The 25397-nt window shown below is 32.9% G+C and overlaps 1 protein-coding gene across 1 annotated transcript in view; it reads left to right on the top strand.

Moving 5' to 3' along the window:
- Positions 1-241: 241 nt before the first annotated feature.
- Positions 242-25397, top strand: part of LOC118200361 (uncharacterized) — a 39999-nt gene continuing 14843 nt past the window's right edge. The window contains exon 1 of the mRNA XM_035372322.2: positions 242-449. Coding sequence (XP_035228213.1) covers positions 251-449 — 199 coding nt within the window. The 5' untranslated portion in view covers positions 242-250. The remainder of the gene's footprint in view (positions 450-25397) is intronic.

Raw genomic sequence — 25397 nt, 5'->3', positions numbered from 1 at the left:
TTCTTTATCCCTATATCTTGCAGAGCCAAGTGTTACTTTTCCCCAAATAATTATTAATAGATTAATTTTAATAACATTAAAATAAAAAAAAATGATAAACACAAATCTTAAAGTTTTTGTCCTAACATACACTACCTTTGAATTTGATTTTTGAATACGTTTCCTGTACAAGAGTTTAAAAATTTACTATTGAACAAAGTTCTTAAAAATATTTCTTCTTCAACTTATGTTTTGCAGGTAGTTACTGATAATGGAGGAGGCATGTTGTGGAGCTTGTCATCAGCGTTTGATGTTACATAATAGATGCTGCACAAATGCCTGCAATGCGCACCTAAGGCGACCAAATTTCATATCTGGATATACAGGGAAAATTCCTATTAACCTACGTTGGACGGGTGATGAGCATCCTTCTGAAAGTAGAGATTTTCTCTCTCGCTGCAGAGCTCCTGGTAAATAACATAATTGCATAGAAGTTGATTAATCTAATTGAAATATTTCATAATTTATTGATTTATCGAACAGCTGATTGCTATTAATACCCCAGTGCAAATGTAATAATTAAAACTTGCCCAATCAAACTTTCCGCACAATGTCAACAAGCAGACCAAATCCTTCCCTAAATGTTTTTTCTCTTGAGGTAAAGAGGTAAATGTCACCCCTTATACAAAATGCCCACCTCCTTGGGTTGGGGGAAGCAAGCAAGAAATTTCTTATGGAAGTGGAATTGTAATTAATTTCAACGTATCCTCCTCCTGATGACGTTATGCTGGAATTTATTGGATTTCTCTTCTTTCATGTTCTTTTTTTACTTTATTTGTTTTTGGTTTTTTCCTCGTGCTGGTTCTTTTAACATCTATATAATTTTAGTTCTATTTTTAAAGGAATTTTTAAAATTTATTTATTTGAATTCCATTTTTTGGTATTTGTGAAAAATTGGTTCGAAATCTTTATACATATATGTGTGTGTACTTCAAAATTTATTTGATCACCGAACTTATGCTCTGTTATAGAGAATGAATATGTTTGAATGTTTCTGGATCTCATATACTTTTTATTATTTTTAAGTTACTGAAACATTTTTCCTCACTAACAGCACTAATTGCAAACTTTAAAAGATCTTTTGACACTGCGCCCAAACTCAAATACGATTGAACTAAACTGTATTCATGACTTCTTTTTAATGTATCTAGGCTTGTAAATGCTTTACTATACGGAATTATTAATGTTAAAAAAATGTATATACAGTCTTGTAGAGGCTTAGCACTTTTCCGAATATATTAATGTTAATTCTTTTAATTTTATTTGTATGGTTAATAACACAAAACTCTTTTGATACTTCTTGATTTGTTCCTAAGTTCAAAGTTAATGATCATAATTTCTTTCAAAAAATGAATTTCGAAATTTTTTTACCTAATTTGGCGTCTCTTCTAGTTATTCATCTAAAGCAAGTGCCTCCCTTGCCTCACCTCTATCCCGGCGCTCTCCTGAGATAAAATTTGTTTTAATTTAAATTAATTCGGTTAAAATTTGTAATGAATGCTGAGAATTCTGCATTTAAAAAATTGCTTTATTGTACAATTAAAAATTATAGCATCTCTTCTCTGTCATTCTTTTATGCATAAAAATTCATTGCCTGAATGATATATCAAAAAGTAACAATTAAAGCTGTTCCCACCAGTAGCTGAGAAGGTAAGACAACTGAATGCTAGTAGTTCGACTTAATTTGGATTCTATCCCAGACAAACGGGCTGGCTACATGGTTGGTTTTCATTGTTTTTTCCGTGTGCCGGATAAATACGAGACAGTTTATCTCAGAAAGTCCTGCAAGAAAGCATCCTTTCCCTCAGAGATTTGCCATATTCAAATAATTCAACCATTCTAAACTAGCCTTCATGACACTTAAGTTCATGTTACAGATAATGTAATTATCTTTAAAAAAGGTGGGTTATAGTCTGGAATAAAATACTTAAGAATATGTAATATATGTGAATTATAAGTAAATTCAGTTTAAAATGTCTAATATGTTTTCCTTATTAGTCACATATTACAAATGAATTTAAATTTTTCAACAAACTTTTCTGTATGATTTGCAATAATTTCTCCTACATGAAGTTCATTCTTTGACATTTAAGTACTTCCTAGTTGAAATCATTACCACATAAAATTAAGGTATATATCTGAAACTAAGACTTCAGAAATTTCATAAATTAGTTTTTCATTTTAATTTATGAATCCATAAGATCTTAATTCCCGTTAATTAAATTCTTTAATATTTTCTTAGTTCAAAACCCATTAAAATATCATAAATGAATTCTCTATCTAAAAATCTCCTAGGTAATTTTTGCCTGCTAAATAAATACACTCTATATACATCACAAATTAAAACAGACTTTTTAAAAAAATAATCACACTTAATACTTTTCCTATATAGCTAAAAAAATCCTTTATGACGGTATTCAAATAAAGCTTCCATACGCTAAATCTTCTCTGTTTTTACTGACAGAATATTCAGTATAAAAAATACACAAAATATTAAACTTTAAATCTTACTATTGTTTGATTAAATACTTCAAATAAAAAAAAAATCAAAACCATACAGACAAAATCATGTAATCACAATAAATGACAAAGATATTTTAAAACCTCGGCTTTTATTGATGTCACGCATTACTCACAACTTTCATACGATATCAAATTTAATTATTATCATAAGATTTGCAAATTTTTTCAGACTTTTAAATGCAAAATCTGATATGAGAAAAATTCCAGTTTTCCCCTTTAACTCCTGCTAAATGAGTCTTAAGATAGGCTTATAGTTTTAAAGCAGATAAATAATTTATAACATTATAATATTCATAAAACATGTTCATAACATATGAAAGCATTTCTAATTAAAGCTTCAAAAACAGGTTTTCCTTGTTTAAAAGAAAAGAACTAACAGTAATAAAATTAAGCCTTTTCATTTAGCACCGTTTTTAAAATTTCTTAAATTTCTTTCCCAGATTACCTTTATTGTTTCTCTAAATAAGCTATTATTGTTATAATTTTAAGTTTTTCAAGTTGCGATAATAAAAAGATATATTTGTATTTATAATTAAAGTCCTTTGATTTTCAGATATAGTTGAATGGAATGCATTAATTAGTTAAAGAATAAAAATCAAACATAATAAAATTTAAGTATGATGCATGTAGCTCTCCAAATTTGTATTGTTATTGTAATCTATATCGCAAATTTTGAGCGTGCATTGTTTGCAGATAATTTGATTATTGCTTGAATTTGTCCGCTTTATTGAGTGGTCTCAAGCTCAAAGTATGCAGGCCGAATAACCGATCTGAGAACATCTAATAAGACATTTTTTTTTTTTTTTTTTTTTTTACAAAATGGAACATAGTATTAACAAAATAAGAAAAACCAAATTTAAATTTCGCTTACTAAATATTTATCAAAAAATACATAATTAATAATAATAATCTCGCAAAGGGTAAACGTTCACACTTATATTTATTACTTTATAAGGTATTTCTCCAGCCTTCTTAGCAAGCCTTCATAGTGTGGTGGTCTGCACGCTAGGCGCGTATTCCAGAGGTCAGTGGTCCGCTTCCCGGGGAAGGAGTTGCTCATTTTTCACGTCTCCTGCTTCCAAAAAATACATAATGTCTCTACAGTAGCGCCCGAACAAAAAAGGTGATGGATGATGATTCTCCATTCCCCGGATTTGGCAATTGGGTCCCCTAAAACCTAGTAGCACTTTAAAAGGGGAAGTATATAAGGTATTTCTCCCGCCTTCTTAGCGTGCTTTCGTAGTGTGGTGGTCTGCAGACTGAGCGCATATTCCAGGGTTCGATTCCCGGCGAAGGTGTTCATTTTTCACGTCTCTTGCTTCCTAAATATACCTAACGCCTCTACAACTTACATTTTTTAACTTGAATATATTTAAATTTGAGTGTAACATTGTTTGACTGAATTTGGTTCAAATAATCATAATATGTTTAATTAATTTTTAAACACATTATTTTAATTGAAACTATACCAACTTATCAAAATTTTCGTTTTCAGAGAAAATTTGCTAACTGGGACAAACCTTGAGAATAAATAATCATAACATAGTCTCATTCTCTTATAAACTTTTTATTTTTTTATTATAGCTTGTTACCCGATAGCGTTTCGATTATGATGAAGTTTGTAATCTTGATGAAAAATTACTAGGAATTATCTTCGTCATGGATTGTAGATGCTAATCGGTCAATCCGGTTATTTTCTTACTAATTTTCAGCTGCGAGAAAAAGCTTCTCACATATATGTGAGAAGACATTTAATAACTTAGTGTACAGAAACATACAATATATTTGTACAATATATTTCATGGCCATATATTTACCTCATACTGGTATGCATCACGTGATCCTGTACAAAAGTCTTCAAGCATATGGAATATGTAACATGCATAATAAACATATAGCCTGAAAATTAGATTTTTCTTAGTTTCTACGGCATTTCATATTCAAGAATATCTTTCTATTTATCAGTGTTATATCAAACTACGTAATCCTGCTTCATTATTTTACAGTCTTGCGTATGGTCAAGGAACAATTCGTAAGGTAATTAGCAAAAGAACACAGAACACATAAAAATAATAATTTTGTTTAACCTATGACTGAGTGCTAAGTAACCTAGCATATAAAATATGTGTACAATGTTTCTCAGTTGTAATAATGTATCTTCGCCTATGTCACTGGAATTAAATTTGTAAGAAAAACACATCACTTTGGTTTTCTGTCTTAAACAATTATTAACCGAATAAGAAAACGGAAGTTTCTCAAATAATTACTAAACCATGTTCAACCCTTTCCTTACATTTTAGATTAAATCCTTCTTTTAAGATCCTTAGACATTGCAGCTAAAAATCTGTATAGATTTCATAAATGTCATCTTATTTAAGCTTTGTTATGATTCGAAAATTAGGCAATATTTGTTTCCGCATTTTCTCGTTGTAAGCAAATGTACTTGTCATCTTGAAAATAATTTTAGCTTTACCTCATAAAGAAAGATTTATTAAAGTATTACTTTTTTATGATGTTGCACAGAAAGATTAAAAGACACCACCAGTTAGCATTTTTTAAGTTTACTACACGCTTTATTGTTTTCCTATATAAGAAAAATAATTTCTTTGCAAAGAGTAAAAGTAGATTCAGAATTTTCGCTAAGCATCGTAACGAAGTATACAAAAGAATGTGGCCAAATTTATTTTTAATTGCTTTTGACACGCTTTTAACTTTTACACAGTTCACTTCTGAAAGGATAAAATTCACTGTTTATAGCAAATTTCGTCACAGTATCACGTTCAGGCATAGAAAATAGATTTTTTAAATAACTTTTGCTTTAATAAGGAAATAAATCTGTTTTTAGATTTCGTCATTGTCAATCACGCACCTTTGCTCACAAAAGATGATTTTTTTCCTACCGATATAATTCATTTTTAGAAATCTAGTAATAATATCGAAATTTCTACTTGTCTGATTCTTTCTTATGGATGAAATTCTATTCATTGCAGTGCCTAACCAAAACAGAAACATATAGAATATAAGAGTATATTCCTACCTCCAAGATCTAAGCACTGATATTGCTAAAATGTCAGTGATAAATGCAACGGCCAATCTATACAGTTTTTGAAATTTCTGTGTTGTGATCTGAAATGGATTTCACAATGTACTAAGTGCGCCTGAATTAGGTAAAATCTGAGAATTTCAGGTTTTGATTTTCACAATTACTCAATTCTTGTTACCTTATTTATCAAATAATACATAGAAAACAATGACGAAGCTTTCTTTCACATTTCCTGTGTCAGTAGATGCCTTCGTGTCAACTAAATATGGAATAAAATTTTTATGATACTTTTGTCACCACTTTATTTTGAAAATCGCTACCTGCATTAAAATTCATATTATTGCAAAGATTTCTTAAACATATTGCATTTTTCACTTGTTAATTAAGACTTGCAAGGAAGCGTGTTGCTAAAGGATTTGCATTTTGCAAAATAGTAACAATCATTTTGTATATTTTAACAAATTAATTTGGCAAAATAAATTGTTAAATCATACTCATTTTGAACACAAATTAGTCCTCCCTCCTGTCTTGAAATATTCTATTATTGACAGCTATTTATTTGTTTCTGAAGCTATTTATTTTTGTGTATACCACGGAGACTCACCTTTCGTATATCTTCCTACACTTACGATCATAAGTTCGTTCAGGATCGGTATTTTAATAGCTGTACCAATGGGATCACAGAACTGAAGCTTACAAGATATGTAAATATTTAGTTCTTAGCATGCGTTTGAGAAGCTTAAAACTTTACTACAGTGCCCAAACTTTGCTTGCAAATACTGTAAATGAATTTCGTTTTCGGTATATAAGATCTTTGGACCACATGTACTCGGAGGTTATTTCCTGCCGTTCATCCAAGCAGTTCAGTCAGTTTTCTAGACTTTGAAACCTCTCAGATTGTTTCTCTGATCTTCGGCTTTACACCCCTTCCCTTCACCGTTTTTCGTTTTAGCGAGATAACTGCAAACGGAACTTTTTTTAGTGTCACGTGCTTTAGGGCTCATTTTGTCACTGAGCTGCCAAAGTTATACTTTCGTGTAATAGCTCTGGCGATATGTGTATAAGTTGAATTTGAAGTTGTAGCAGGTGGGTCGCGAGTTCAATATGAATATGGAATATCATGAAATAGTTTCAGGATTACAGATTACAACAAACAATTTTAATGTTTTATGCTCTAGTTATTTCTTGCACCAAAATAAATTGCACCTCTAAAGCAATAAATCTTTCCTTTTCTTTAAGTGTAAGGTTCCTCTTGGTTTTGCTAACCAGTTATCTTAATTTTGGTATCTTTTTTAATTCTCTTACTTCCCCTCCCATTTCCTCACCAGGATGCAAATAAAGTAGGTGAACGAAAGTATTTAAACGGTTGAAATGAAAATGTTAGACAGAGCGTGATTTTGCTAGTGAAGCGCACGTTTGCTATTTTGTCCTCCAGCTGTTCATCATAGTAGCGACTATGCATTCAGGACGTGTAGCTAGTATATCGCCAGTCTAGATATCTGAATCAGCCTATTTGATCAAAGTAAATTGTGCAGTCTAGCATAAATCCTTACCTTTTTAAGTACTGTTAAATTGCTTTTAAGTTGTCCCCACAAGAAGTCGATGCTATCTACGCGGGAAAGTTCGTGGCTTTCTGTTAGAAAGCTATGATAAAAAGAAGGTTTTCTAAAACCTTTCCGTGTTATATTCATCTCCATGCCTGTGTGAGAAATCGCTAGGTTTTACATTGACATCTAGATACATCGCATGATAGCGAAGAAGGTAAAATCTTATGAAAGGAATACAGATTTGTTGAAGATCCAACCCAAACCAAACTAATTTCCACAAATAAACAGTCAACACATTTGTAACAGTAGTTTAGATCTATAATCTACTTTTACACGAGAGTTATAGTAAAGCAGAATCAGGCCAGTAACTAGGTAACTTGTTAACGGATATCGTAATCCTTCCTGGTTCTAAGACGTATAAGGATCTTCTTATACGTCTTAGCTTACGTACATAAGAGTCTTACGTTTAGAATTATTAAGGACGGACACAACTGATTTAACTTTTGTGGCTTTTTGCCAAGCGAGAGAGAGGAAGGAGTTAGTCGAAGCAGGCCGCTTACCTTAAAAGTTTTACTCAGTTGCTAGTTGCCTTCCAGGCCAGAGGTTTAATCCTCGTGATAATTTTAAACGTATTGTAGTGTTAACAGTTCTCTGTACTACATACGGCTTCCTGTTAATATCCGGCCAATCTTACACGTAGGCCCTTGTTGATTATTCCAAATTTAAGTTAGAGTTTAGTTATATTTTTATATTCTTACGTTCAGACCACAAGTAGTTGGTCTCTGTATTCCGAAGTACGGAAATTATTGTAAAGAGTGAAAAAATAAAGGGTTTTGTATACCCTTCCTGTGTACCCTGTATTTTTCCCACATTTATTGAACATAGCTTTAGCAAGCTCCCTGTTCCGAGTCAGGTCCTTGCATGTTCCCAAAGAAAGTAAGACGGAACACTGAACCTGATAGTGGCGCCCAACGAAGAAGAATAACCATGGCCGAGTTTCAAGAAGAACCTGTGCTGCCTGCAGAAGCGGCTCAGAATCCAGAAATGCCAGCTGCCGCCCTGGAAGGATTCGGTTACATCGTCCAGACCATGCGCGCTTCAATGAAACCAGAAGCAACATTTAATGGAAACTCACCGGTAAGCAGTTTTTTTGGAAAAATTGGATGACCACTTCATGCTCTACCCCGTGCACGAGTTTCAAAAAGTTACCTTAGCTACCAGCGCTTTGAGGGGCCAAGCGCTTAACTGGTTCAAATGTATAGGCAGAAGTCTCTTGGGTCAAGCAGGAAGTCCCACCTAGACTTACGAGAATTTCAAGACTGCCCTAGTAAAAGCCTTCCCTGTCGTAAGGGATCGTGCGAAATTAGAAACGGAACTTTTCAGCATATATCAGCAAAGAATCGAAAATCTCTCAAGCTTTATTTTAAGAAAAATTCACGTCTTCAAACTCTTGTATGGAAACCGTCCGGATCCTGAGATAATTCAAGTGATTTTGCCGAGGTTACTTCCCCAAGTGCAAGACTTTATTGAATTAAGAAATCCGACTACACTGGAAAAGTTATTTGAGCTAGCAATCCAGTTTGAAAGTAGAAGAACGGCGGACATTGAAAGAAGACGCCAATATCAACAATGAAACCAATTTGGTGCGCCAAGACTACAGCAAACTCAAGCACACGGCTACGGAAGCAAAGCGAATCAATGGGCAAGGAAACCCTAGCATTCAAAAACAGCCGGCGAACGTCGACAGTTCAATAGCAATCCAGGAAAAAAGTCTCAAGGCCAGTGGAAAAAGAAGGAAAGCATGGAAACGAAAAAGTATTTAAACTAAAACGGATTTCTGCTGACGGGAGGGTGCAGAAATCCGAAGGCCAAGAAAACCCCTCTTCCTTCAAGTTAAATACAGTAATGGTGAAAAATTTGACTCTTCCGAAGATTGAAGTGTTGGTGAATAATATCCCAGCCACCGCACTCCTGTATACAGGCCCGCAGTGTTCCTGTGTGGCAGAAGATTTTTTTAGGAAGTATTTTCGGAAATACCGCATATATAATTCGGATAATACGACAGTGTTAGCGGCGCAAGGAGAAAGATGTAAGTGCATAGGTAAATTACCACTATACATCCGTATCAAGGACGAACAAGTAAAGGTTATGTTTTTCATAGTAAAGAATCTGCAAGCACATATTATCTTAGGAATACATTTTCTTTCAGAGGCACAAGCAACGCTGGATTTTAATGAAGGGTCCCTTAAGCTGACGATGAAACCAGTTCGAGAAGAAAAGGCTGAACCGCCGATGTTAAACCTTGACCACCTGCCTAATGAAGACCAACGAAGAATCCGACAAGTGGTAAGTGAATTTGCTTCATTATTTAGTGATATTCCAGGATTTACTCAAGTTACTAACCATAGTATTGACACCGGAGATGCATTGCCGGTTCGTCAAAAACCATACCGGTATGATAAGAATAAGGAAAAAATTATAGAATGGCATATTACCGATATGCTACGTAAAAAGATCATAACGCCCATCTCAAGTAGTTATGCTAGCCCGGTGGTTTTATGTAAGAAAAATAATGACTATCCATTGACACATCCAAAAAGGTGGAGATTCGCGATTGACTACCGTAAAATAAACTCCATAACTAAATACCCGGTATATCCGTTACCTATTATTGAAGAAATTCTAAGGAACATAACATCCACCAAATATATGACGACTTTAGACTTAACGACTGGTTATTTTCAAATAGGGATTAGGCCTGAGGACGTGCCTAAGACTGCTTTTATAACCAAGTCTGGCACTTATGCATTTCTGCGTATGCCGTTTGGCCTTTCAGGTGCCCCGGCAACATTTCCGCGATGTATGGACATTGTGTTAAGGCCTGTTCTTGGAAAGTCCACATTTATCTATTTAGATGATATCATTATTACTATTGATAATCTCGACCAACATGTACAGGATTTAAGACAGGTGTTTTCTTTATTAAATGAAGCCGGTCTAAAAGTTAATGTCGAAAAGTGCAAATTTGCAGCCCCTGAATTAAAATATTTAGGTTACAAAATATCTCAGAAAGGAATCGAGACAGACGAATCAAAAATAATTCCTGTACAAAAGTATCCGACTCCAAACACGGCGAAGAAGCTCTCTTCTTTTCTAGGACTTTGTTCATATTATAGGTCCTTTATAAAAGATTTTGCAGCTATTGCTGAACCATTGTTAAAATTAAAAAGGAAAAAGGCGAGATTCTTGTGGACGGCTGAAGCCAATAGTGCGTTCGAAATATTAAAGCAAGCCTTAACGCAAGACCCTGTGTTGAAATTTCCTGAAAATGATGAGAATATAGAAATTTCAGCGGATGCTTCGGATTATGCGGTAGGAGCGGTACTTTCACAAAATCAGCAGCCCGTGGCATTTTTTAGCCGAACTTTAAATCAAACACAAAGAAACTATTCCGCGACCGAGAGAGAGGCACTTGCAGTTCTGTTAGCAGTGCAAAAGTTCCGAGTCTATTTTGGAAAGGCGCCAATAACAGTGTACTCTGATCATGCGGCGGTAACTAGATTGTACTCAGGGAAAAACTTATCCCCAAGGTTAATAAGATGGGCACTCAAGCTACAAGAATATAATCTGGTAATCAAGCATACCCCCGGAAAGGAAAATATCGTAGCAGATGCCCTATCCAGAATTAAAATAGATGAAGAAGGTAATACTGTAAAGGTGACAATGCTCACAGCATGTACAATAAATTTCCGAGAAACTGTAATAACCGAACTGGGTAAGGATCCTGAGTTTGGAAGCATTTATGAGTATTTAAAGGATCCTGAAAATTTTAGCCACCAAGATATTGTGGCGATAAGAAATAGGGCGGCCCATTACGAACTAATAGATGGTCTATTATTTTATACAAAAACTACGAATTCCAACAACGAATTTCGACCTGTTATCCCAGCTAGTCTTAGATTAAATATCCTGCAGGAGTTGCATGACAGCCCTTTAGCTTCTCATGCTGGTATTCGAAAAACTATACAACGCGTACGCGAGGCAGTCTATTTTCCTGAACTGCAAAAGTTAACAAGGGCGTATGTCCAGTCCTGCCCAACATGTCAAGCAGTTAATTATATTAATTTCCGCCCGGCCAGGTTTCTAAATAGTATTAAATCCGAATTTCCAAATGAAATAATCGGCATCGATTTATTGGGCATTTTCCCCAAAAGTCAGTTAAATAAAAGTCGCTATCTCCTTGTTATGGTTGATCATTTTAGTAAATGGACCGAAATTGTTCCCTTAAAACGAGCCTCCGCGAAATTAGTTACTGATTCTATTTTAAATAAATATATTTTAAAATACGGGGCACCCCTAAAAGTTATATCGGATAATGGTCCTCAATTTGTAAGTAATGTATTTGAAGACATGTGCCAAAAACTGGGCATACGTCATTTAAAAATGGTCCCGTATTGGCCGCAATCAAATATAGCGGAACGGGTCAAAAGAAATATAGTGAAAATTATCCGTAGTTATGTTAAAAATTTTCATAAAAGCTGGGATAACTATGTCAATGAATTTGCTTTCGCCCTTAAGACCGCAAAACATGATACAACGGTCAAAACTCCTGCTGAGTTATTTTTAGACAGAAAGATTATAACGCCGTTAGATAAATTATTTTATGTGCAACAAAGAGCCCCAGAATTTAAAATGGGTGATATAGAAAAATTAATTAAAGAAGCAAAAAAGAATACTGAAGTAGCACAGAGAAAACAGAAGCTTTATTATGACATGAAACGACAGGGAGTAACTTATAAAGTAGGGGATGAAGTGTTAAAAATTAAGCATTCACTTTCTTCAGCACCAGAAGATAAAACTGCCAAATTTTTTCCACGATTTGAAGAACCATATGTAATAGAAAAAATAACTCACGCTGTAGTGGTGTTAAAAGCCAGAAATGGTGAAACGTGCTCCGCAAACATTGATCAAATAAAACCCTACTATGATCGTAATAAAATGTAAATTTTCAAAGATCTTTTGCAGGATCCGGAACGGCAGACACGGCAGGCACAAGCTCCAGAGGTGGAACAACGTCAAGCACAAGGACAAGCCATTAGGAGGCAGGAGCAATTAAAAAAAAGTTTCCCCGCTGGAAAATTGAAAGTAACAAGAAAAGGAAGCCGTTCCACCGTCCAGCAAAGACAGCTCACGAACACCCCCAGAATGAAGAAGGGAGAAGTACGACGAATCCAAAGAAAGCCAGGAGAAATAACGGCAGCTATAACCCGGCTCCCAAACGGAAGATCAACTCATCGGACAGGACTCTCCGCAGCAAATGTCGCCGAACTGCGGAAGGGCCACCAGCGGCGGATGAAAAGTTACAAGGAAAATTTGAACGGCCGGCAACGAGGTCGAAGCAGGAACGCGAAAGAAGTGTCCCGGTTCCGCCAAGACCAGCTGCCATTAAACGGCCAAGACCACAGGCAGAGGCGAAAAAGAAGGTATTCAATGGTGACCGAACTGGAGGAAAAAGAAAGCTTCTAGAGGAAGGTACTGAAGGGCGAGCCCGCACAAGAAGGTGGATAAATCAAACCAGACTCTGCGCTACCTTCCAGGACTGGGCTCAGAAAAGAATGTCCGAATATCACAAAGATAAGTAAAATTTTATGTTACTTTGCAAACTTAAGTTAATCTTTCATTCTTTCTGCAAGTGGCAGATTTCAAGAAGTTTTACCTCATGTGAGGTCTACTTTATCGCCAAAAAGGCGAGAAATGAGTTGTTACCGATTTTGGTATTATGTTTTTCAATTACTCGCGCGTAAAACTAAAGTTGATGTATAATAGGAATGTGTAAATACTTAAATATTGTAAAAGTTATTGTATAAATTTTATTTAAAACATTCTGGCAAGAAAGAAGTTTTAGTCTGAAAGATTTTTTGAAATGTAGTATTTCAATGTAGAAGAAATGACACTTGCTTTGAAAAGAATAGAAGTTAACAATGTACTACTAATGTATGTTTTAAAATGCGTAAAATTAACGGCATGTTAATATGTTCTTATATACAATGTGAACTGTTATTTTAAATGTTAAGAAATACTATGATATGGTAAAAGTGAAAGTAATGGCCAAAATTTTAAACTTATTCGTGTGACTGTAAAAAGACCAAACTGTGGTGAATATGTGTTAAAGGTTGAATGAATGTAGTTAGGCTCTCTGACGCTACACTTCAGAGTTAGCCACTTTCAGAATAGTACCTCAGGATTTAGAGTTGAAGATAGGGTGTGTTACGAGGTCTGGTTATGTTGAATTTTAACACGTTAGTGTTTTGATTGTAGGAGGAAGCGTGGAACACGTAGACAGAAACACATTCGTGTTTGGTGTTCTTTTACAACACATGTCAGAGAGCACGGGGAGAGATAATTAAAATAGTCATGAATGAAATAAGAATGTTAAGTGAAATATAATTATACATGTTACTTGCCATTTCATTGTGTAACATTTCATTAAACTAGTTTTCCTTCCAGATCTCTGGAAGGAACCATATTTGAATAAGAGCTCCTGTTTGGATGCAGTACAGATGAAAAAAAATTGTGTATCCTGGGAGCTGCTATTGTAAAAACAAATTTCTTTCTTTTAAATTTCTAGTTTCTAGCGAAAAATATTTGTAAAAGATTGGCCTCGCGTTAGATTCTAGAGCTAAAAGTTTTCAACAAGGTCGTTTTAGACCTCAGTTTCAAACTAATTAACTCTGGCGGAAGTATGTAAGGATCTTAAGTTTTACTAACGTTTATTTTATTTTAAATCTTTACTATCACTTCTTATTTTCTACTTCCGGCCAGAATTAAAAGCGTTAACGTATTTATGCAAAGTTTGTCTGGCGAACGCCAAGTACTTAAGTTGTGGCTTTTTGCCAAGCGAGAGAGAGGAAGGAGTTAGTCGAAGCAGGCCGCTTACCTTAGAAGTTTTACTCAGTTGCTAGTTGCCTTCCAGGCCAGAGGTTTAATCCTCGTGATAATTTTAAACGTATTGTAGTGTTAACAGTTCTCTGTACTACATACGGCTTCCTGTTAATATCCGACCAATCTTACACGTAGGCCCTTGTTGATTATTCCAAATTTAAGTTAGAGTTTAGTTATATTTTTATATTCTTACGTTCAGATCACAAGTAGTTGGTCTCTGTATTCCGAAGTACGGAAATTATTGTAAAGAGTTAAAAAATAAGGGTTTTGTGTACCCTTCCTGTGTATACTGTCTACTTCCCACATTTATTGAACATAGCTTTAGTAAGCTCCCTGTTCCGAGTCAGGTCCTTACGTGTTCCTAAAGAAAGTAAGACGGAACATTTAACCTGATAATATATTTTCCAACTCCGGTTAATTTAATATTTAAGCGAACCTGATTTGTTATGAAATATAATTGCCATGAGTTGCTATCATTATTGGGATCATGTTATCCAGTCTTTGGTCAGAGAAGCACAATTTTTAGGTAAACAAGGATTGGAAATCTGATGGAAAAAAAAACATCCAGTCCACGTTAAACAATTTTATTGATTGTATTTCCTTGTAACAATATTGAATTCTAAGATATATGAAAATAGTATTCGTATTTATTCAAATATTTGGTGTTGACACCACATGAATTCCTTGTACGGCCTATTAAATTATGCTGCCTATTAATTATTCTTTACTGCATTTCATTTAAACTTACTTCTCCGAATTTCATTAGAGATATATTTCGCATTCAATCAATTCAATACTTCGCCGTAAGGAGAAAATAAGTAAAAGCTCAAAACACCTTCATTAAAAATTGTAAAACACAGAAAAACCTCAAACCCCAAATAGATTTAAAAACCGCCCAAAAAAAAAAACAATATTTACAATTAAAATTAGGCTGAAAGACATACGTTTCGGTGCTCAAAACCTTCGACCCTACTCGGCAAAAAAATACTGAAGTTTGTGCAGAAAGTGATTTAATTCGCTACTAAGTTTCAAATGTAAACAAACGGCGGAGTCGTTAGGGTTAGTGGAACTTAATCAACTTTTAAATTGTTGATAATTTTACAACTATTAACTAAAGGCATAAAAACCGTAATCGGAATATAAGAACAGTATAACGCAATCCCTTTTAAAGCAGAAAATGCAAAATTTGTCAACATATAAGAATAACAAAAACTTAGCTCACCCAGGCGGCTATCAGAGTGGGTAGATATATACATATATATACATACATATATTTATATACTTTTCGTGCTGCCGATTGCAACAACCAAAAAGCGAGGTGCACATCTATATTTTACAGCAGTCCCATATACAAAATTTCAAAGTTCTAAGAGACTACTCGTTTTTGAGTTATGCGAGATATATACATACGCATGTACGTACGTACAGACTCAAAAATCTCTTTTGAATCCGTTTTAAATCCATTTCGCAATCCGCTTTCAGAAAAAAATTCCTTTATTCTGTTCATACATACAGATGTAACGCAAAAACTGTTCAACTGGAATCTAAAGATGTCAAAATGAAAATTTTCGTTGAAATACGATACCCGAATTTTTTCGAGATTAGAGTACTTCCTTTACTTCGTACAAGGAAGTGAAAAGAGAAATATTTAGGAATACTTTCTTGATTTCTATTTTCAGAATAATATTATTGCTTAAAAAGAAACATGAAGCAGAACTTCAAAATTTCCTATGATTATATTTGGTGAATAATTTGTTGGTACTCATGGTTATTGCATAATTTGTATAAGTGTTACATAATGGCATGCTTACCGATAGCATTTCTCATTGTATATAAATTTCTGTTTCAAATTTTAATATTAAATATTGCAAAACTTGGTGTTTATGCGTAGCATAAAATTTTGAATTAAAAAAATTCGTGATATGGGTTATTTAAAAATACTCAACAGTATGTCAAATAAATTTGTTGCATTACATTCTCTCTTTCTACTTGTAAAGTCAGTAATCAGCAAGTATACATGAAATATTTTATTTACAAAACATACTAGATTATGTTTCGCATTATGTGAGTAAATATGTTCGGATGTATTAATCCCTACTGACAAGAATCTGCATTTCGTGTAAAAATTATGGTAAACCTATACATAAACATTTACCTGTAACGTATGTTAGTCAATTCTGGAACTGAGCAGAATTCATCTGCTGCAAACTACAATTTTTAAAGCTGTTGAAAATGATAGTTCATTAAAATCATATTTATGATATAAAAATTTAATTTTTCTTGCCATAGAAAATTACCTAGGAAAATAAAAATTTTATTCTTTCCTCTTGTGTCTTCAGTGAGGCGCTAGAGCCAAAATTAAATAAACACGAATTATCTTTGTTTTATAGTAAATTTATTGAAAAAAACGCGGACAAAATGCTGAAAAAATTAAATTACCGTTACACAACAACACAAATAAAACTGTCTCTGCAAATGTGACTGCTAAAACTACAGCTAACTTGTATTCTTGTTAGTTGCAAGTTCATGTTTGTTTTCTTTGAGTTTATATAAATCTATTATCAGAGGGAGAGGAAATGTCAAACTGCATTGACTTCCTCTTCGTTTTATACTTTCTTGGCTTTATAAATATTGTTAGATTACCACAGTTTTTAGAAACAGGATGCTCTTAAGAAAGCCTTTATAAAATCTAGTTTTTGAAAGAATCTGAAGCAACTATAGTTTAAATTGTATAAAAAATTCTGAAAAGTGTGAAAAGATTAGGGAACAATACCATTAAAGTATGTTTTTCAAACACTGCGAATATTTTAACGGATCTGATATCCTGTTTATCAGAAAATGTTATGTCAACAAATATTTTTATAATTCCTTGAATCTCAAAGAGATATCTAAATATATATTTTTATGATAGAGGTTTACACGCTTTTTTTAAAAGAATTTAAAACTGTAACTAACAGAGTTAAATAAAATTCAACTTTGAACAATTCTAATTCATCGAAACTAGTCCTGTGAAAAATTTTGTAAATATAACGCTGATTTTTGTTGTTTGACTTCTGAATTAGTATTTATTCGGCGTGTTATTGTGTCTTAATTTTGAGCAATTCGTTGAGATTACCGGTTCTTTTATCAGTATTTTTAGATGTAAATATCGAATTATTGTTTTACCGCTTACGAAAGAGAATTTCGTCAACACTTTCTTTTATGAAAATAAATCTTAAGACTAGTTAATATGTTGGCCATACTGTGATATATCCTAAATCACTTAGGAATACAATACGACTCTGAAAAGTATTCAGCAATCCAGTTATATCAAGTTGAATTTTTTTCTTGCTCACAGATCTGTTTTGGAAAATAACACCCCAAATTAGTACTGACAGTATAAATTTCTATAAATATAGTTTCATTTAAAAAGAACCGTACTTTCTTTAATTAACACAGCTCTGGAATGATCTGCTTAAGGTATTTAATTTTTCATGAAAAATATTTAAATCAAATTTCAAAGTTTCGACCAGTTTCAGGGCTCAGCTAGATCCCGTTTCTAAAACACCGTCGAAACTAATGGCAGCACGTAAATGCAATTAAACCACGTGAACCAGCAATAAGCAAACGTTTAAACAGCAGAGGTGGTGGCTATAGCCTAGCTCTCTCTCTTTTCTACCGAAAGTCGGTTTTTAAACTATTTCTCAAAGTAGAATTTGCATTCCTTCACGCGCGCTGCCAAATTTAAATATTTTGGCACTGATAATTAGGGGAATGAAGGCTTATAAGAATGAATAGCAACTTAAATAAAATTTATAATTTAAAATAAATATAAATCTCTACAGTTGCCCATGCCAAGACCTGTTACAAACTGCTAAATTCTAGAAAAAACAGCCCTAAGCCCCATTTACATACAAAATCTAAAAATTGTTAACTATAATATAGAATAAATACATTCTTCTTTTCCCTTTCGCTGAGGTTGCTTCCTTGTACCTTCCAAGCATCTGGAAAGAATACTTATGAATACAAGTTCTAATCAAACAGTAAATGACACTTTACTTTTACAAACATTAATCTTTTAATTGAGTTTCTAACTCTCTTACATTTAACATAATTTTCTTAATTCTCCATGAGCAATTTAAATTCAAATTCTCCATAAATTCTTAATTCAAATTCTTAATTCTCCATGAGCTAATAAACATGAAAATTAACTAGAGTGTTAGTGGAGAGCCCTACAAAAACACAGTCATACAATAGTAAATTTTTCACACATTCGGGCTTTAAACACGTAAACGCATCATTTGACTTGCTAAAATTTCCTAATTTCAAGATTTTCTTTTGCATATATTAAGTTTCAAATACATTAATTCTTAAGTACATTTACTTTTAAATACATTAACTTTTAAGCACATTCCGAGAATTTTCGCACTACATAGTTATTCTACATTTTCTTTGGAATTTAAACATGCATTTACAGTATCATTTGCCTTAACACAATGTGAGAACATTGTGGCTACATCGATTCTTGTATCGTTATCACGCGCGAACACGTGCGTCGAAAGGTATAAATACTGGAAGGACTGGTTTGTCTCTCTCTCTCTTTTTCGTTTTTCCCCTCTTGCTGCCTGACGTCGAGTTTAGCGAGTGTGTGGGCCTTCGGGCCACACACACTCAGCAATCGCCATTTGTTCCTGTCTAATTTTGCCGAGAAAGAAGCAGAATGAAGAAATCCAGTACTTAAAGTAAAAGTTTGATTTGTGAATAATATAATATATGCACAAGTGTGCGGAATTTGTGAATAAAATAAACGCGCAAGCAGAATATAAGTAACTGTTCAACTTCAAGATGTGCTGGACCAGCAATGGGTCACCACGTGCGACGTGTGTAAAAATCATATGAGTGTAAAAGGAAAAAAGAAGAGCTTATAAGTGTGTAACCAGACAGCGCGATAATATGAAGATCGAATTCATCAAGTTTCAACCGCAAAATTATTCGATGGAACAGGATTGCGCGAATAGTCACGCGTCGGCACTCCACGGACATTCCTTTTGAGTTATCGCATTGCTAGTATCTAAGTTATGATATTTTAGTATGTATATGTGTGTGATAAATGTGTCTTATTTAATCCAGAAAGTATGTGTATTGAAATAAATGTGATTGGAAAAAGAAAATAATCGGCTCATGCATGCCTCAGTGGGTAAGTCTTGTTAATCTATTTAGTAATGATTAAGCAATGTACTAAACACCAAATTTTAGTTTAAGTATTTACGCAAAATTAATTTTTACTTGATATTCTTAGTATCGACACTTTATACGATCAAGGCCAGCAACACTACATTTATGGTGCCGTGACCAGGATTATAATAATAAAGGCACATTATGGTGCCGTGACAAAAAAAAAATGGGAAATTAAGTTTTAACTGTTTCATTTCAGGTAGAGAACCATTTTATGCTTATGCCTAAAAATATAACTACACATGTGATTCCAGTTTGATAATTGCTTAAATATTTTGAATTTTGTGATGATGTCTGATATCAAATAGGTGAACAATAGTAATGATTGGATAAAATTTTGAATTTTGTGTTTATCTGATATGAATCATTAAGAAAAAGTTGAAAATTGCATATGTAAAATATATATATATATATATATATATAGAATTCCATATGACTGTTTCCTGCTAATGTGAAATAATTTAATGATAAAAAATAGATATGTGAAAATGGTAATATCAATTCAAAATTGGTCAGTATTTAAGAAATTATTCCTGAATGTATATCATATTGTGTGGTAAGGAGTATGTAATAACTTGTATCCATGTGAAAAATTTCGATAAGTTACAATAGTGTATTTATGAATGTACTATACATTAGAAGTAATAATAATAGTAATTTAGAGTGGTACTAAAGTATAGTAAATTGATTCAGAATGGCTAAGAAAAATAATGTAATGAATATGAGTCTGGCTACTGCTCTGCCTACTTTTTCAGGGGAGCATGACGAAAATATAACGTTTTTTTTAGATCAGTTATGCCAAATGGCAAATTTAGAGAACTGGAATGAGAACAGAAAAAGTTTGGTGTTAAAAATTCAATTGAGGGGTAAAGCATTAAAATTTGTAATTGATAATGAATCGTGTAAAGATATGTCATTTGATGATTTAAAAGCATTACTAAGTAAAAAATTTGCAAAATCTCAGTCATTTGACACAATTCAAAATAACTTTAACTCAATTAGACAGACCCCAGATCAGTCAGTCGAGGACTTAGCAGAAAAAGTGAATACTTATGCCACAAAATATTTTGGGTGCTATCCTAGTTCGAGTGAAGAGGTACATAACCTCACTCAAAAAGCAATGCTTTCAAAATTCTTAGAAGCTCTCAGACCAGATTTAAGACTGGAGGTTAAAAAACTAGGACCTCTTGATTTTGCTACTGCTGTTAAACAGGCAAAGAACATAGAAAAAGCATTGGAGGATTCTGGTAATAGCTCACAGACACATGATTTTTCACCTGAATTAAATACATTAATTATGCAACAAATGCAAAATAATAGAGCCATTGAGGATTTGTCAAAAAAATTCAATGAAATTTTACCTAATGTTAATGTAAACAATGTAACTAGCGTAGAAAATAATGCTACACAAAGTAGTAGTAATAGAGAGTCTTGTCATATTTGCCAACAGAATCATTGGACTACAGACTTATTTTCCTTCAAACAATAATTTTCAATATTATAGACAGGCTAGAAACAACCAGAGAAGAAAATTTTATAGGGGTAACTTTATCAATAGAAGGAATAGATATAATAGTCGGTATGCTTTCACGCAAGGTAATAGACCACAGAACAGTAATAGAAATAGGCCTCAATACAGAAGATACAATACTCGTAGAAATAATTTAAACTAATGAAGGGTACTTGCAGATCTCCCAGATACACAAAGTATTACTGAAGTGCCCATAAAAAAATTTGGGGGAAACAAGACAAAATAAAAAAAATAAGGAAATCAAATAGGCCAAATACACATGAAAGATTCAGACACAAAATTAAAGAAAGTAATGAACAAAAATTGGTAGCTTCTTGCCAGACTAATAGTATCACAGAATTACCAGTAATAGAAATCAAATTTGGCGACTTTGTGGTAGAAGCATTACTTGATACAGGTGCAAATTTAAGCTTAATACAGCCAGACACCTTGCAAGTAATAAAAAATTACACAAAGATTCATTACTTAAGCAGATCTGTAAGAATACATACGCTAAATAATGCTACTATCCCATATGTATCTGCTGTAAACTTAAAATTTCGTTTAGGAAATAAATGGCTTGCCAACCAATTTTTTGTTACACAACATAATTGGAACACAAATTATCAAATGATTTTAGGGTATGGTTTCATTCAAAAAAATAAGATACTTATGGATGCAGATAAAAGTCAGTTAATCATTGATAACACATATTTTGATCTTTCGGACAAAAGAAAAAACTGTACTAATATTAATGCAAAAAAGGTAGACGAGAATAGTAGACCAGAGGAGTCGGGTATTGTAAGAGTAGTATTGAATACCAGAATTGCGCCAAATACAGCAGAGATAGTAAAGTTAAGCATTCCAATTAATATGCAGAAAGAAAAGCAAATAATGTTCTCACCAGACAGCCGAAAAGTGGGCAAGATAGGTGTGACTGATTCAATTCATGAGATAAGTGACAGGCAATATATATTCACCATAATTGAAAACAATTCCAATTCCACAATTATTCTAAGAAAGGGTGAAAAGATTGGTAAGGTATATAAAGTCGAAGAAAAACAATTTGAAAAACCTAGAGAGCAACAAAATTTGCAGATTAACCATATAACTTTAAAAGAAATTAAACAATTAAGAAAGGAGGAATTAAGCCCAGATGATTTTGATTTAAGTCATTTAGAAGCAGAACAAAAAAATAAGATGATTGAAATGCTCATGAAAAATTCAGCTGTGTTTTCAAAATCTTACACCACTCTGGGTGAGACTGATGCTGTCGTACCACAATTTAATTTATTACATAACTTTCCAATTCAAACTAGACCATACACTATTCCTCGCATTGCTAAAAAATATGCCCAAGAGGAGATAGCCAAATTGTTAGAAGCAGGTATTATAGAGCCATCGACATCGAGTTACAGTTTTCCAGTAATTTTTGTCAAAAAGAAAGCACCACCTAATACTGATCCTAGCAAATTAAAATTTAGAATGGCAGTAGATTATAGATTGTTAAATTGCATAACTGAATCATATCAAATATGTCTACCTAAGATTTCAGATATTTTGCATAATATAGCAGGTAAAAGTTATTATTGTGTGCTAGATCTTAAGTCAGCATTTTTTCAAATAAAGTTAGATCAGAAAGATAAAGAAAAATTAGCCTTTTGCACGGAACTTGGCAATTTTCAACCAACTCGGTTACCTTTTGGTGCAAAAAATTCATCTGCTTATTTCCATACTCTAATATCAAAATGTTTAGGTGAATTGCAGGGTCCAAATTTACAATATTTTCTAGATGACATAATTGTTGCAGCTAACAGTATAAATGAACTAGTAATTATTTTACAAAAGGTGTTTGACAAGTTAAAAAAATTTAATTTAACATTAGACCCAGCCAAATTGCAGTTATGTAAACAACAGATTACGTATTTAGGTTTTTCGGTTAATAAGAATGGTTTTGCTCCTTCAGAGGAGAATATTCAGAAAGTAGGCCAAATTTCCTAGGCCAAGAAATGTGAAAGAGGTTCAAACATTCATAGGCATGGTAAATTATTTTCGACACTTAATTTTTAATTATGCAGAAATTGTCAAGCCAATAGTAAATTTAACAAGAAAGAATATACCATTCGTGTGGAACGAGAGATGCCAAAATGCATTAGATAAAATACAAGAATTAACTTTAGAAAAACCCACAATAAAAAACATAGAAAATGATAAACCTTTATATTTAGTAACCGATGCTTCTAGATCAGCCATTTGTGGCATATTAATGCAAAAAACTGATGAAAAGTTTTTCCCAGTACAATTTTACTCAAAAATTTTAACACCTGCTGAGGCTAGATATCCTTCAATTAGGAGAGAACTTTATGCAATCTTCAGATCAGTAAAGCAATTTCACGAACATCTGTATGGGAAAAAATTTATAATATTAACGGATGCTAAACCTCTGACTTTCCATATTAGTCTTGACAAACAGCCAGATATTGTAGCACGTTGGTTATTATATTTACAGGAATTTCAATACACGATGGAGCATATTCCTGGTTTAAAAAACCCAGCAGACTACTTGTCAAGAGTTTCAGAGGATGTAGTGGTAAACAATGTAAATATATTTAAAACCAATGATAATTTGTCTATTCAAAACATAATTAGTAAACAGCAAAGTGATCCAGACATAAAATCAATTATAAAAAAATTACAGGATAACCACAAAGAAAGTGTAGAACAATATTTTATTGATAGTCATACAGATGTAGTAATGATAAAATTAAAACCTGTAAATATGAGAAAGAAAGACAGAAGTATCCAGAATAAAATTCTAATTCCTAAGGCATTAATTAAAGATGTATTACAGACAGTTCATGCGCCTCACTTTGGTATTCAAAAGACATATGAGTTTGTAAAGGCAAAGTATTTTTGGAAAGGTATGTACAGCGATACGAAAAGTTTTGTAGAAAATTGTTCAGATTGCTTACAAAATAAGTCTAGACCTCACAACACTCTGCCACGTCTAATTCCTAAGAAAGATCTTGCTCCTGGAGAGGTGATAGCTATAGACATAGTTGGTAAACTGCCAAGATCCATAGATAAGTTTTATGTACTCACTATCATTGATCATTATTCCAGATATTTGGAAACAGTTCCGTTAAACAACTGCACTTCTCAATCCATCATAAAATCTTTAAATGATTATTTTGCCAGATTTGGCATTCTAAAAATTTTGTTATCAGACAACGGTTCCTATTTTTGTTCCACAGAATTTACTCAATTTTTAAAATCGCTTAAAATAGAACACAGAAAAAGTTCAATTTATTATCCACAGTCCAATGGGTTGATTGAAAGAGTTCACAGGGTAATGAAAGAATCAATTGCAGCAATATCAAACAAAATATTTGAATGGCCACAAAAAGTACTGATGTTTAAACTGTATTATAATAATGCTAAACATTCTGTAACTCAATTTTCACCAGCAGAACTATTTTTCGGTAGAACATTAAATACTCCCATAGATAGCAATGATCCTCTTAAATTAGCAGAAGATTTCCAGGAATATTCCAAAAGAATAAAGGAACAATTGAGTAGAGATAAGCAACAAGTAAAATTAAATGAGGATGAATACTTTAATTGTGCAAAAAATATTTGAAAGGGAGAAAAATTCCAGAATTGAAATCAGGGGATAAAGTTTTTATGCAGGAATTTACTGATAGAAGGGTGTTACATCCAAAATACAAGGGGCCATATGAGATCATTAAAAAGCTACGAAATGACAATTATATAATACAATTAGAGAATAAAACCACTAAAGTTCACGTAAGTAAATTGTTTTTACAAAAGCCTTCAAGAGTAGATTCAACACAAAATGAGGATTAGGAGTGTAACACAGTTGTTAATTGTAGATCAGCAAATCAAAAAAAAAAAAAGTAAAGACATTGTGATTATGATTAGAATGTAGCATGTGTACAAGCTAGATAATGAATGATGATCATGTGTGGTATGGATCAATTTAGTGTAATAAAGCGCTAATTGCACGATTTTGGTAGAGTTGGCTGGTCCATATACCAGAAGAATTGAATTGTACTATGCAGGGTCTCATTGATTACTAGGTAGCAGATTCAAAAAAAAAAAAAAAGTTTGGTTCAAATCTCCTTGTCTTACTGCTGAATCAAATTGAAGGTATGTAATTTAGTAGTGGATCTAATACAAATGTAGCTTGTAACAATGTCATGACATATTGGTAAATGAAATGTATATGTAAAATGAATATGATCAAATGATAAAAGTGGCTATGTAATGAAATAGTGAATGTGATTCTAAAATGTAAAGAATGAAATAAGGTAAACAATGGTTAAGAGGAGTTCCATCAAAATTGATAATGTAAATGTTCTTAGTTTAAGTGATTGATTGGATATTTAATCATATGTGAATTGTAAATTATGTGTCTTAAGTGCCAAATTTTCAGTGCCTGGAATCGCATCTGTGGTGATATTTTAGGAAAGAGTAGACATGCATGAGTATGTAAAAGAATAATACTAATGTAAAAAATATATATCACAAAATGTTTAAAATGCTGTGTTTTTTTTTT

Source organism: Stegodyphus dumicola, chromosome 3 (assembly GCF_044657685.1).
Source record: "Stegodyphus dumicola isolate Sdum_Otavi_A_Nest chromosome 3, ASM4465768v1".
In the NCBI taxonomy this organism is placed as follows: Eukaryota; Metazoa; Arthropoda; class Arachnida; order Araneae; family Eresidae; genus Stegodyphus; species Stegodyphus dumicola.
This window is presented reverse-complemented; position numbering and strand designations above follow the sequence as displayed.